The 13,537-nt window shown below is 36.0% G+C and overlaps 1 protein-coding gene across 1 annotated transcript in view; it reads right to left on the bottom strand.

Annotated features, from left to right (window-relative positions):
• Window positions 1-13,537, bottom strand: part of LOC102235229 (N-terminal EF-hand calcium-binding protein 1-like) — a 33,777-nt gene that overhangs the window by 18,345 nt on the left and 1,895 nt on the right. The window contains exons 2-4 of the mRNA XM_005805250.2: window positions 6,810-6,834; window positions 1,794-1,902; window positions 401-426 (exon numbers count right to left, since the gene is read on the bottom strand). Coding sequence (XP_005805307.1) covers window positions 401-426; window positions 1,794-1,902; window positions 6,810-6,834 — 160 coding nt within the window. The remainder of the gene's footprint in view (window positions 1-400; window positions 427-1,793; window positions 1,903-6,809; window positions 6,835-13,537) is intronic.

Raw genomic sequence — 13,537 nt, 5'->3', positions numbered from 1 at the left:
TCTGGGTAAAACTGGTGTTTACCCGTCTGCGTGCCCCATTTCTTAGCTTTATTCAGGGCACACAATCCTTTCAAAGATGACAAAAGAGGACAATTGCTTTCAGATTTAGTGTAGGTAAATGGTTATCCAATGGTTAGGAGTTCAATAGGGGACATTATTAGTGATTTCAACAGTAAAAAATTGAAGGAGTGGACATAAATATTTATTTATGAAAACGCTTTTTTTTGAAAAAGCTGTTCAAGTCTTTTAAAGGCACATAAAACCTGCCTTAATTTGCAGATTCAAGATCTTGCCTGATGACATTATGAGACATCAAAATGCATATGGTCATAATCTTGAAAGAAACAGAAGTTTGACAAAAATTCAGTACTTAAAACAGACAATGTACTTTGTTGCCAACCTGATAACTTGTCAGTGTCCAGATTGCTGCAGGGCAAAATGTAAGAGGAGAAAAATGAGAAGAGTTAATTAGGCATATGCAAAGAGGTGTTGCACTTAATTCCTTGAGATTTTTTGTTGCGTTTTATAAATGGTAATATTGAACAGTTATCCTAAAGAACACATGAAGATTGCATTAAAACTACAAAGAAAAGATCATATGAGTTTGCAAATCCTATAGTTTTTTGACTGACATGGAAGATTGTACAGCATTTGTCCTTAGAAATTGTGAATATGTCTTTTTTGTAAATCTGTTTTTCAGAAATACTCATGCATTCAACTGTGATATTGCTTTCTTTTATATTTCCTTTTTATATTTAACACACTGTAGGAAAATCCCTTTATCTTTGTTTACCACTCACAGAAGATGTCATCACACTGGGTGCTGTAAACAGCTTTTGGTGTCACAATTTAAAACAACAGCACTGTACTGTACAGCTCAGAACATTAACCTTTTGCTTTAATGGAGTGTTAAGGGTTATTTTCATTGCTTAGTGGAAAATCAAGCCAGTTATTGCCTGATGTTGAGAGAGTGTTTACCATCACACTGAATATAGCTTCATTACCTAAAATTGTAAATTATTTTCTTAAAGATTTTTACCATCACCAAGTAATTAAATTTTTCTGGCAATATTTTGCAGGACACAATACATTTAATCTGCCATTGAAGCAAATCTCATGCCAGCTGCTTCGAAGAAAAAGGGTGAGGAAAAAACTGTGGTGAGCTTCTACTGCGGCTCAATACCCCAGTGATTCTCAATAATGAAAAAGTCCTTGCTAAGTCAGCGTAACAAAATCTCATCAAATCAGTCTGATTGCTGTTTATTGGACTATCATTTTGTCTTTCTGCCTGGGCTTAAGCACATAATTTAACAATGAGATTGGAAAATTAGTATTTTGTAAGAATGTGGTTTCCTCATAAAGGCAAATTCTTAATCTGCAAAAAATATTAAGAAAATAAGCTTATAAAAAAGATAAAACATAATGCCAATAAAGACTTTCTAAAAGACCCAATAACAGGATTTTTTTTTTTCATTAGCAGCTGGCGCGAGTTAAATTTCCACTACGAAAAGTGCACTGTACAGTACAGTGCACGGACTTCCACAGAAACCCTCAGGCTGGTCAAACTGATTGAGTTTTTTGATGTTCCTGGTGCATTTAATGATATTTATATTCAGAGGATGTGAACTGTTACCTTATGAAGTTTGGTTTCAGGGGCCATTTTATTTACTAAAAACTTCTCTCCAAATGTATTTTGTTTGACCTGCAACTGATGACTTGATGAAAGACCAAATTTGATAATGTCTCCTCATTATATTCTTCTTCAAGTAACTAAAACCTAAATAAACACTCACTTATTCTGTCGTCCGTCTATGGAGTAAAAAAGTTCCTGAAGCTCTTCAGTTGTCAGGATCCCATCAGCAAAGTAAGCATTGAACTCCTCAAATGACAACTTGCCATCATCTGAAAAGAAGTGAAGGAACAGATTTATGACAGAATTACTCAAGGTTTCCTAACCTGCCACAAGATGGTTCCTTTTCCCAATTGATTTCAGACTTAATGTGTCTTCTTATTTCCATTTAACTTTACATTTTCTATGAAGTTGTGGCTCTGCTGCCCTAAGTATCTAATATCTACATGTTTTTGTAACAATTAACTAATTCAGGTCTGAGGGAATAAATCAGTCACTTGGAAAATCCTGTAAGAACACTTTTCACTGTATTCTAGACTTGTCAACATACCACTCATCACATTTTAATGAATCAAAACATTTATTTCTGTGGTCTTGCACAAAACTGCACAAGGCCACAGAAAGTTACTGATAAATGATATGCAACTATTAATATAATATATAGAATATGAAAAAAGATACTTGTTCAGCAGTTTGGAATTATTTCCTACTTCAGCTAGTTAATTGTGAGCACAGTTTGTTGTGGCAGACATTGCACCGAAAAATCAATAGCAGAGGATGAATGGCTGGATTGTCATCTGTGAAGAAGAGCTCCTTCGTGAGCAAACTATCAATCTCTCTGCTAGTACAAACAAATCAGGGTGGCCAAGAGTAAGCTTATACCGGTGAAAAACTATGAGAGATTTTTAAGCCTTACGAATTAGTAGAGATGAACAGATTGTGTCTGCAGCAAGCAGTACTCAGCAATGACACTCAAGCACTTGGAATTACGCCAGTGGGAGTTGGATTCTCTGTTAATCATTGTGAGTAAAGAACATGTCAAGATTAGAGTCAAAATAAACCAAAAATGAACTTGACAGTGTTGAACAGAAAATTATATTAACATAAAGAAATCTCAGCAAAAACACTGGAGGGGCTTTCTCAAAGCCCCTCCTTCTTAGATAAATATTTAGCACTGGACATTTTCAGTAGAATACTTTCACACATTACTTTCTAACTTCCCTGTCTAGCTTTTTTTTTTTGCCACTATTTATGCACAGCTTGTGCTCATTACTTATATCTTTACACCATCTGTACTGTGGCTTACAGACTGTGAAACCAAAGATCTCTCCACATGTCTCACCTTGTGTCATATTTGGAAAGACTCCTATATTTGGAGTGCCAAGACAGACAGACAGCAGGATTCTCAAAAGTGACACTCACAGGAACCCTTGACATTTCTAGGATATATGTCTTCATATGTCAAAAGGGGGAGGTTTCCAGTAAGGAAAATATGTAAAAGCACCACTCTTCAGAATTAGTCTTTTTTTTTATAAGTCTATGATTTGGTACAAGCCTTCTCCCAGGGTACAGCAATTAAACTGGAATAAAAAGTGGATTGTGAATATGTTCTGGTGAGAAATGTCCGTATCAACCTGAGGAAAAATCATGCTTTTAAATATGCTTGAGGATAACAACTGAAGAGTGTCACCATCCACAATGAAACTGGCCACATAATTACATGATCTTAAATGACATTTGGAAGGAAGGTCCAAAGGTAGCAGAGAATCTCAGATTACAGTACATAAATAAAGATTTTGAAAATTATTTTCAGTTAAATCAAATAATCTTTGTACTTGATGTAGTATTCAGTTGTCACATCCAGATGAAATCCTGTATTTCTTCTATAACAGCCCAAAGAGAAGAACTAAAATTATTTTTAAATACTGAAAAAGATAAGTTCACTAAAATGTTCTTTGCTTCCATCATATTAAATCTGGTTAAAGCAGATTCGGGCAGGGAACAGATTCACATTTCAAATGCCAGCTGATGCCTTGAAATGAATAAATCATTCATGCATGACCCATTGACACATGAGCTCACCCGGTCCAAAAACACTCACAGGCAGACCTCAACATGGCTTTTGTCATGTTGAGGTCATTATCACCCTCCACTGAATGTGATATTTATTTATGCATCCACAACACAAGACTTCCTAAGAAGCAAACATTCTCAATTTGAGTTAGGATGGAGAAGATTGGTCAAGGAATTAAAAAAAAAAATCAGCCATAGAACTAAATATCACAATTCATAGTAACTTAAAGTAAAAAAAAATGGTATAGCAGTCTTTTTTAAAACAAAGATGCTCTGATCATGAATGTGGCTGGGAGTTTTCACTGTGCATCACAGCTGTGCAAAATCTATATGAAGCACCATCTAAGCATCCTAGTAATAATCCAAAACAGGAATCTGCAATGCTCTGTTGGTTTTTAAGCAGAGTCCTTGTGTGGCATTTGCACTCCTAAAGTTAAAATGTCTCAAAACGTTTAGAGTAAACAAGAAACAAAATAAGAAAGTTGTGATGTCCTGCAAAGTAGGGCACAAAGTAGGCCACGCTGGTATCCCTTCAAAGGTTAGTCCCAATGCAGGCTCTCCTAAGTGGTTTATAAATTCCCCACAAATGCTTCAGTAGCAACCAGCATTGCTAAGAGAGATGGCTTTGGTTTTGTTATGGTAAGCTTCTATGGATCTCTGCATACTCAAGCTATTACTGGTATTCTTAGCATCAATGTCCTACTTGGGGTGTTTCACAAGCCCATCTGTTAGAAAATCTGAGGCAAATTTTTACTTTCCAAAGCCTCACTTACACCCGTGTGCTACTTTTACATTCTGTTTTCAGCAATCTTTTATACCTGTGGTCTGAAGCTGACTGGCCATTTTTCTTCAGATAAGAGAAAATGTGAGGTGAGAATAAATTTCAGCTGTCATATATATCTGTCTGTTGAGCCCTACTACCTGCTTGAGAGCACAAGGATGCAAAAAATCTTAAAACTATATCAGTTTACTGATCCTTGACCATTTAATAATTTTGGGCCGAACATTGACTGATGAAAGCTGATTCTCTGGTCAGGAATCTATATGAGATTCTTATACTGAGAATCCTTTAAAGTAGTTAATTTACAAACAATAACATACGTCATATTAGTACTAAAGCTAAATCAATTACTGAACTGGTATGCAAATAAATTACTTGAATTAACGAGTGAGTGTGTTGAATGATAGGCTGTGACAGATGCTGTTTACTGAGTTGCATGCTCTCAACAGCTGCCCCTCTGCAAACGTAGTTACTGGTAAAGTTTTACTTTCCATAATTCTGAACAAAAATTTTAAAATATATATTATGCATGAACTGATAAAACCATGAAGCATAATATAGAAAATTAAGACCATTCTATTACCTAAAGAGGAGGAACTTAATTGTATCTCAATTTTTTTGCAAAATTATTGTAACATATCAACATCTTCTTCTTATGGGCTCACAAAAGTTATGCATGCAGTTTCTTCAATACTAAAAAAAGCATATTCAAGAACCACAAACAAACAAATCTGTCAATCTCACAGATAGTTGATTGGATCACAGTTTTGAGGGAAAACAAAGTCAATCATTTTCTTTTACATTATATTTTTAGCCTATTCCCAGTCGTATTTAATACTGAGGAATATGGACCACTGAATGTAGGACGGTACATTTTTTGTGTGTTTTGCTTTTAGCATTTATGGTCCTCCTTCCCTTTTCTTTTTGTGCAGCTGGTTTAGAAATGACAGTCATCTCTGCTGAGTTCATTATAATAAAAAATCGAACATTGAATGTATTTTTATTTGAAAGAATTAGAGCAATGTATCATTCAGGATGTCTTTCTTAAACATTGCTAATACTGTCGAGAAGCAATTGTTGTTTAGAGGCACAATGATTACAGACTCTTTGAAGTGTGAACAAAACAATGTCCCGTGATGACGGCTACACTTCCCTCCCCTTGATTTGCTTTGGCACCCTATTTCATCAGTTATTAGAGATGAATAAATATTTTTCTGGGTGAGCCAATATTGCACAACAAAAGCATGGGAAACAGAATGGCTCTTATTGCAGCAAGAGATTAGTCTACCTATTTAAACTGAATGCTAAGATAAAAATGATGCCACAATTTCTCCTGATTTAGTCACAGTCTGATTTGATATCTCATGCGTCACATATCAAAGCAAGAAAAAATATATAAAGTGCATGACCCAATAACAAACAAACAAGTTAATGCAATTTACTGTGATCTATTGTGTTCAGTAAATGCAACTTCATGGAAAACAATTTAAAAGTGTGAGAGAACGATATAACAAAAAGTAATGTTATTTCACGAAAACTCTCAGACTTATGATGTAAGGCGGTGAAATAATTTACACTGTTTACTGAGACAAAATGGTTGGAAACTTCTGTACACTTTGATGTGATTGCAAGAAAGTAAAATGTCAGGTCTGTAAGCTGTGCAAAAAGTGCTGTCTTAAAAACTTACTGAAGGATCTTTGGTTGGGTAAAAGCTTTTACGATGTTTAATATTTATTTTGATCTCAGCATGGGATTTGACATTAAGTAGCACCAGATTTTGCCAGAGACGCCTCCAGAAAATGTTCAAGCGGGTGTCTAGATGGAGACAGCTTACAGTTTTAGGCTGGTTGGACATAAGATTAGAATTTTTTTAGGTTGTGGTAACAGCAGAGTGAGACTGGAGGCAAGGCTTGGAGTAAATTATATGTGTGTGTGTGTGTGTGTGGGGGGGGGTTCATAGTAAAACTACATCACTGGATTTAGCATGAAGAATCTGAAAAGAACGCTAAATATGCCATCTACTTTCTGCAGCAAAATTATATATTAGATTAATAGATTAATATTCTATAAACACATCTGGAGGTATTTTATTTTATGAGACAATGCTTCAATTTTTTCCACTATAGGCTTAAATCCACAGCCTTAGCTAAATTTTAATTGGATTAGATAGCTGATTGAAGCATGAGATGAATAAAAAAAGTTTCTGTGTGTCATTCATGCAAACTGCTTGTTTTTCTCCAACTTATCACTGAAGCTATCTCACAGATTAAACATCTCCAAAAGCAATTGAGGCAATTCAAATCCTCACTAAGCATATTTACTCACCATTTTTGTCAGCTCTGCGGAAAATCTGAAAAAGCAGAAAGGATAAAGCCATTAGTTTTAGTCAAGGCCCTATAAGGAATTTGTCCACTAAACAGTTATAAATAATCTGGAAAAATATAATGCAATGTTTGATATCAACAAAAAATTTGCCATTTAAACATCTAAATCATTTATGCATTCATTAGAAGAATTTCCAAAATAGGAACATTTACATAAGCTTTTATAATGACTGTGCATGTGAATGTGTGAGAGTGAGTGAGTCATATTTAATGGCAATGGCAGCTGAAACGGAGAATCTTGCTTTAAATGGGACTAACAATCATCGCATCTGGAGTAAACAGTCATTTCAGGGGCAGCACAAGGCCACAGTGCAGCAAAGGGGCCATTTGCTTTTGTCCTGCTGGTGCCTCAGCCTTAACTGCTCATATTCAACCTCGCACAAAATGCAGCAGTACTTTACCACCTGGGAAAACTGTTGAAATAACAGCAGGGACATAAAAAAAACATTAAATTTGAGTTAATTGGGAGAAATTATAGTAATTGAGTGCAACAGCTGCTGGGAAGAAGGGTCTGTGAGAATGCTCCTTTGTGCACCTGGATGTAGCTGTTTGTCACTGATGCAGCTCTCATTTCCGCAATAGCTTCAAGTATGGGATGGGATATATTTTCAATAGCAATCTCTTTATGACTCCCACCACCTGAACTAAGTCAAAGAGGCAACCTAGCTCAGAGAGCTGGTCTTTATGCAAGCTTATCTATCAATGTCCTCTCAAATGTACATAAGCTGCTGCTCCACTGTAATACACCATATAAGAAGGCTGGTGCCACCAAAAAGTGCACACTATGCACCCCAAAGAGGATCGGTGTTGAGATTTTATATAAGATGCATCTATGGAAGGATTCCATAACCCTTCCATAGATGTTCACCTGTCAGTGTGTTGGGTCTGTGCCTGCAGAAATCTATCACAAGCTCCTTTAGGCTCCCTTAAGGTGGCAGGAGTCCACAAGTTCTGTGTCCACTGGCTGTACTCTGAGTTCTCCTCACCGATGATGAAGCTATCTATGGCAAAGTTATCACAAAACTTTTGTAGATGGTAGCCTGGGGAGTTCAGGGAGAAGTCTGCAGTGTAGAGGGGGAACAGGAATGGTGCCAGCACATATCCCTGCAGGTTCTTTTTACAGCAGACTAGCCTGTCAGAAACACATCCCTCTGTTCCCACATGCTGCAGGCATACATTTTAATATAAAAGAGTAGCTTTAGCCAGGGGAATTTGATAATTGGACATGTTATTATTCTATACATACAGTGTATGCTTTAGTAAGCCTTCTGCTTCTTAGAGCAAATGCCACATGGTTACAAAAGCACTTGTATACTGGAAGAACACAGGCTGTATGTCAGTTCCGGAACCATGAGACCGTGCACACTGTTTCCTCAAGTGTTACAAATAAATTCAACAGCGGCATCATTGGTTTTACCAATTACACAAATGTGTTTTTTCTGAGGTGGAACTCCAAATTGTTAGCTTTGAAAAAGGTCCAAAGGAAGTGTTGGTGAAGTCAGACGCTTTTCTGTCTGTGGACTGTGCTACTGTCTGACTCAAATGTTAATAGACAAATGGTGTTTTTGACAAAAAATATCAGATTATCCTTCTTATTGTTACTGTAAAATTGTCATCACATTTTACTAAGAATCCTCCACATTGAATCAAAGCTCTTAAAAAACATGCAACAATTCATTTAGGCCATACAATATAATCTCTTCATATATTAACTTAAAATTATGTAATGTCTTAGCACTGCTTTACCCTTTGATCCTTCGTAGCTTTATCATTTATTTCTAAAGGACTCCATGACTTATTATGGCGACAAACTCTTCAATAATATTAGTAAACTGCTTATATTTCACTGGCAACTGGGAAGCTGTAGCAGCCAACACAGTCTCTGTTTTACTGCTCTTTCATATTTCATAATATCATCAATGTAAAGAGTGAAATATACTGAAATTGTTTGTGAAAATCCAGATCACATTCACAAAAGGATGATTAATACAATATTTACATTTTTACTTTAACTAAATGTAGTTGAGTATCAGAATTTCTTTGGTATTTTCCACAAAACAAACCGAAAGGGACCTGCATATTGGTAATATCATGATCTGGGAGATTGTCATTTTGTTTCTATTCTTCTTAATTTAATATCTTAATGTTAGTAACCATATGATGTGCTATTTTGGGGGATTTTCTGAATTAAGAAATAACCTTGTAAATAAAACAGTCTTGCACAGTGTATGTAATCTAAGTAAGTAACTGTCTAAAAGTATATGTAATTGTATTCCAGATGCCTTAGTTTCTCTTCACTCTGTTCCCATTGGGGGACTCAGTGATGCAATGCTTATAATTAGCAGCAGCATGTGCAATCCTTCAGTTGAGTGCTTTTTTTGTAACAGAAAAAAAGGCTTTTTAAAGAGTAGAATGAGTGTCACTTAAAGAGATCTGTCATCTTAAAAAATCATAGAACATGCACATAAAAAACTTTTTTGAATGCCTTTGTTTTTTACTTTCAAGGTCCATTTATGCATGGATTTATACTTAGAGTAAGGCAGTAAGGCAGAACTGAGTGATATTTGCATACACTTAGTCTTTCAAGATATTTGTTACTAAAAAGAGACTGTCAATGTAACCTCTCTTTTGCTGGTCAGAGATTGGCAGCAATTATTGCATCTATCTATGCATAGTTAAGCAGAGCTACAGTTCCAACATGACAATGCTATTTGTCTGGACTGTTGTTTTTGTTCCAGCATAAAAGTTTGACTTATTGGCCAAAGCTTGTCCAATTTGGCAACAGTAATAATGCAGTGCCCCAACTCCTAGGATTTTAGCATTGGGATTTTTTTTCTAGTTGACTTATAAATAGCAAATAGTAGCATGGTGGCGAAGTGATTTTTGCCTCTCTTGTCTGCTGACTTCTGCAGTTACCTTTGGGCTAAAACCTCTGCTGGGGGGAATTTATAGAATACCAAGGCCAGTTCAGTTTGAAGAAGCACATGCCAAAAGAAATAATTACTCTGTCAACCACATTGTCCTGTTTTGTTTGGCCAGAATAAATAATAACAAAATAATAATACAATGTATTATTTTGTTTTTTAAGTCCATGTCTTTAAAAGTATTTTTTTTTTTTGCTATTATGTCCAAATGTTGAATTTATATCAAATAATTAAGGAAGTTCTGAAGGCAAAAAGGGGGTCCAAATGAGGACTAGAAAGGTGTATTCAATAAAATGCTGAGTCTTGCCAGGAGAGTGAATTTACACTATAAATACATAAACAAATGTAATGTTCCATGAAATGTATAATATCCTCTTCTTTAAACACCTCCACCCATTGCAGCATCTGAATAAGTAAGGCTTTTTAAAGATTGAACAAACTTGCTTGACACATATCAGCACAAATCAGCCAAACGGCTCCAGAACAGATGAGTCACCAACTCTGGGAAAGCCACTTATTGGCTCCCAAAAGAAGACTAACAATATGCCTCACTCCTGATCTTGTAAAAGGTGTTAGGTAGCTGCTTACAGAAAAGCCTTAGGAACAACAACTGATGCTGCCCATGTTGAATTTAGTCAGTTTCAGTCATCTGTTGCTTAATTTCCCCTCCCTATCCATTTTGTCATTGTCCCTTCAGCCAAAGGCTCCCTGTAATTTTTCTCTCAATTTTCTGAATTTTTTCAGCATGTGTGCATCCAATTTCCAAATTAGTCAGTCGGTATCCAGGTCACCAGTGAGTCTAGCTTCCTTTCACAGATCTACATAAATCAGTTTTCATTTTGTTTCCAAATGAGTTTGATACTGTCTTTGTGCTTGTTTAAACTATATGGTGCAGAAAACAGAATTGAAAGCAATGACCACAGTGCAATAGGCACTATGAGGGGAAAATATTCAAGAAGAAACAAAAACATTTAAAAAAAAATAAATAAATATAGAGATTAATTTATTCACAAAAAATAAAAACAAGCTATGTTGCTCTAAAATCTTACCATTTTACATCACTGCAAATGAGATTGTACTTCAGTCAAGATTGAAGAAGTAGAGCAGGACTGTCATAAATAAATGAGACAATGCTTTCAATGATCTTATACCATCAGACCAGTTCATTTAGAAGAGGTCTTGCTCCAAACATTCTGACTATACAGATCACAGTGTATTTGATATTTTCTCAGCTATTGATTGTGCCAGAGGTCATGCCTGTCAAGCATGCCAGGCATGACCTGTAAGTTATTAATAACTGCCAAACCTGCACTTCTCTTTCACTCTCTATAGGTCAACAAGCTCAAACTCTGCACTTCTGCCCTTCGTATGTCAATTCCTGACTTATAACAAGATTCAGGTAATTTACAACCTCTTCCCAACACACTAATCTCACTATTTTTTACTTATCTGTCTAGACAGAAAGGTGCCTTCAAAGCAGCTCTCTTTTATTTAATCAAAGTTATTGTTTAAACAACAAAATTTGGATAATGTGATCCCTCTTCAGTTATTACATAACTTTAAGTACTTTTCCTTTGGGCATCCAGTTCTGGTGTGTGAATAATTTTTTTCTCTTCTCGAAACCTAGGAGTAGTGATGGACTCTGACCTGAACCTCCAAAGCCACATATAGACAGTTACAAAGTTGGCCTTCTATCACTTGAAGAACATTTCCAGGATTAAAGGACTAATGTCTCAGCCAGATCTAGAGAAACTCATCCATGCGTTCATCTTCAGTCGTATTGATTATTGCAACAGCGTCTTCACAGGTCTGTCCAACAAATCAATTAAACAGCTGCAGATGATCCAGAATGCTGCTGCTTGCGTTCTCACTAAAACCAGGAAGATGGAGCACATAACACCAGTTTTAAAGTCCCTACACTGGCTCCCTGTAGCTCAAAGAATAGACTTTTAAATACTGTTGTTAGTTTACAAATCACTGAATGGCTTAGCACCACAAGACATTAAAGATCTGCAGTTATTGTATCAACCTTCCAGACCTCTCAGGTCTTCCGGTTCTGGTCTGCTCTGCATCCTCAGAATCAGAACCAAACGAGGAGAAGCAGCATTCAGCATCTATGCACCACAAATTTGGAACAAACTTCCAGAAAACTGTAAAACAGCTGAAACACTGACTTCCTTTAAATCTCGACTAAAAACCCACCTGTTTAGAATTGTATTTGAAATGTAATCAATTACAAATTTATTGATGGAACTTTACTTAATGCTGTGTTTTGATTGTTGATTCTATCTTGCATTGTGTTGCTGTGTTTGTAATGATGTAAAGCACTTTGAAATGCCTTGCTGCTGAAATGTGCTATACAAATAAAATTTGATTGATTGATTTGATTGATAGTTTTTTTTCTTTATATCATCAAAGTGTTGCTTTCTCTTGCTCAATTAAGTGCAGAACAGGACCCTTTAAACTTGTTTGTTGTGGCCTGTGTCTTTGGGCTTTCCAGTGTCAGAAGTAGATACTGCATCATTTACAGCAAACCCAGGAAAAGGTCAGACCTGCTTCCCAGCGCGCTGCTGGTTTGATGCCATGGTGGCAGGAATTAAAACAGCGGCTTCTCACAGGTTCTTCTGTCTGTACATGGCTTATGAAAAATAAACAGTTCTGAGCAAAAAGTGATTATAACAAGGACTCCGTGACTGATATGCTCCTAAACCACCATGAAAAATCACCAACTGTAATAGTTTTACTGTTTCTCCAGCACAGCAGGAAAGATGAACATCAGAAGGGGGTGGGAAAAGGGATGTGAAGGACAAGTGAGGGGAAAAAAGAGATGGCAATCTGCAGCAAACCTCAGAAACAAACCTCTTGATGCAGAGAATGATTAAGAATGACTAAACAGCCTACGCACACCAGCATCATTTATTGTTTCTGGCCTTCAAATATGGCATATTTGAAGCTAAGCATGATCTCTAAGATGCTATAATTCTTGCATCCTTGACATTAGTAATTGCTCATTATCCTGTAATTAGGACTCACCATGGACAGATATATGCAGATGCTCTTATCACATTTTTATTTGGGGGAATAAATATTTGTGTAATACAGAGTCAATCATCCTCACAATCAAAATGCTTTCTGGGGAAAACGTGTTTAATTGTCCCTTCATTTACACCAGTATGTTCTGTGGTTCAATCATTCCCAGTAGCAAAAAAAAAAAGTTTGTGTCACCCTCACAACAAATCCAAACATGTTGGATTTGTTCAATAAAGAAGTGCTTCGAGATGCACTTCTTTATCGGAGTGAAGGCTTCAGTAAAAATGAATTATCACAATAATTTATCATCAGAGACTTTTTTGCTGCTTTTACTCAAGGGATAAAAGGAATTATACCCTCAGCATATATAACCGTCAGGTGAGAGTCTGTCTCACAGTGAGCAATTTGATAGGTACAACAGCAAAAGACTGCACAATATGCTTTCAAAGCAAAAACCCTCTCTCGAATCAAAATATGACTGTGGTTAATTTAAAATAATTGGGTACCCAACAGTCAAAAATATTTCCACTCTAGAGAAATTGTTTCTTGTCACAAAAAAGCACACCATTAGAAATTAATGCATCAAACCCTACAACAAATAAGATGGGCTAAGCTAGGAACAGGGAAATATTATGATCAAAACCAAGACAATTACAGCAGTTTTTGGTTGTTTTTTTTTTTTTTTTGCAATAACTCACAAAAGAACAGTGAAATA

This window comes from Xiphophorus maculatus, chromosome 20, assembly GCF_002775205.1.
Source record: "Xiphophorus maculatus strain JP 163 A chromosome 20, X_maculatus-5.0-male, whole genome shotgun sequence".
Taxonomy (NCBI): Eukaryota; Metazoa; Chordata; class Actinopteri; order Cyprinodontiformes; family Poeciliidae; genus Xiphophorus; species Xiphophorus maculatus.
This window is presented reverse-complemented; position numbering and strand designations above follow the sequence as displayed.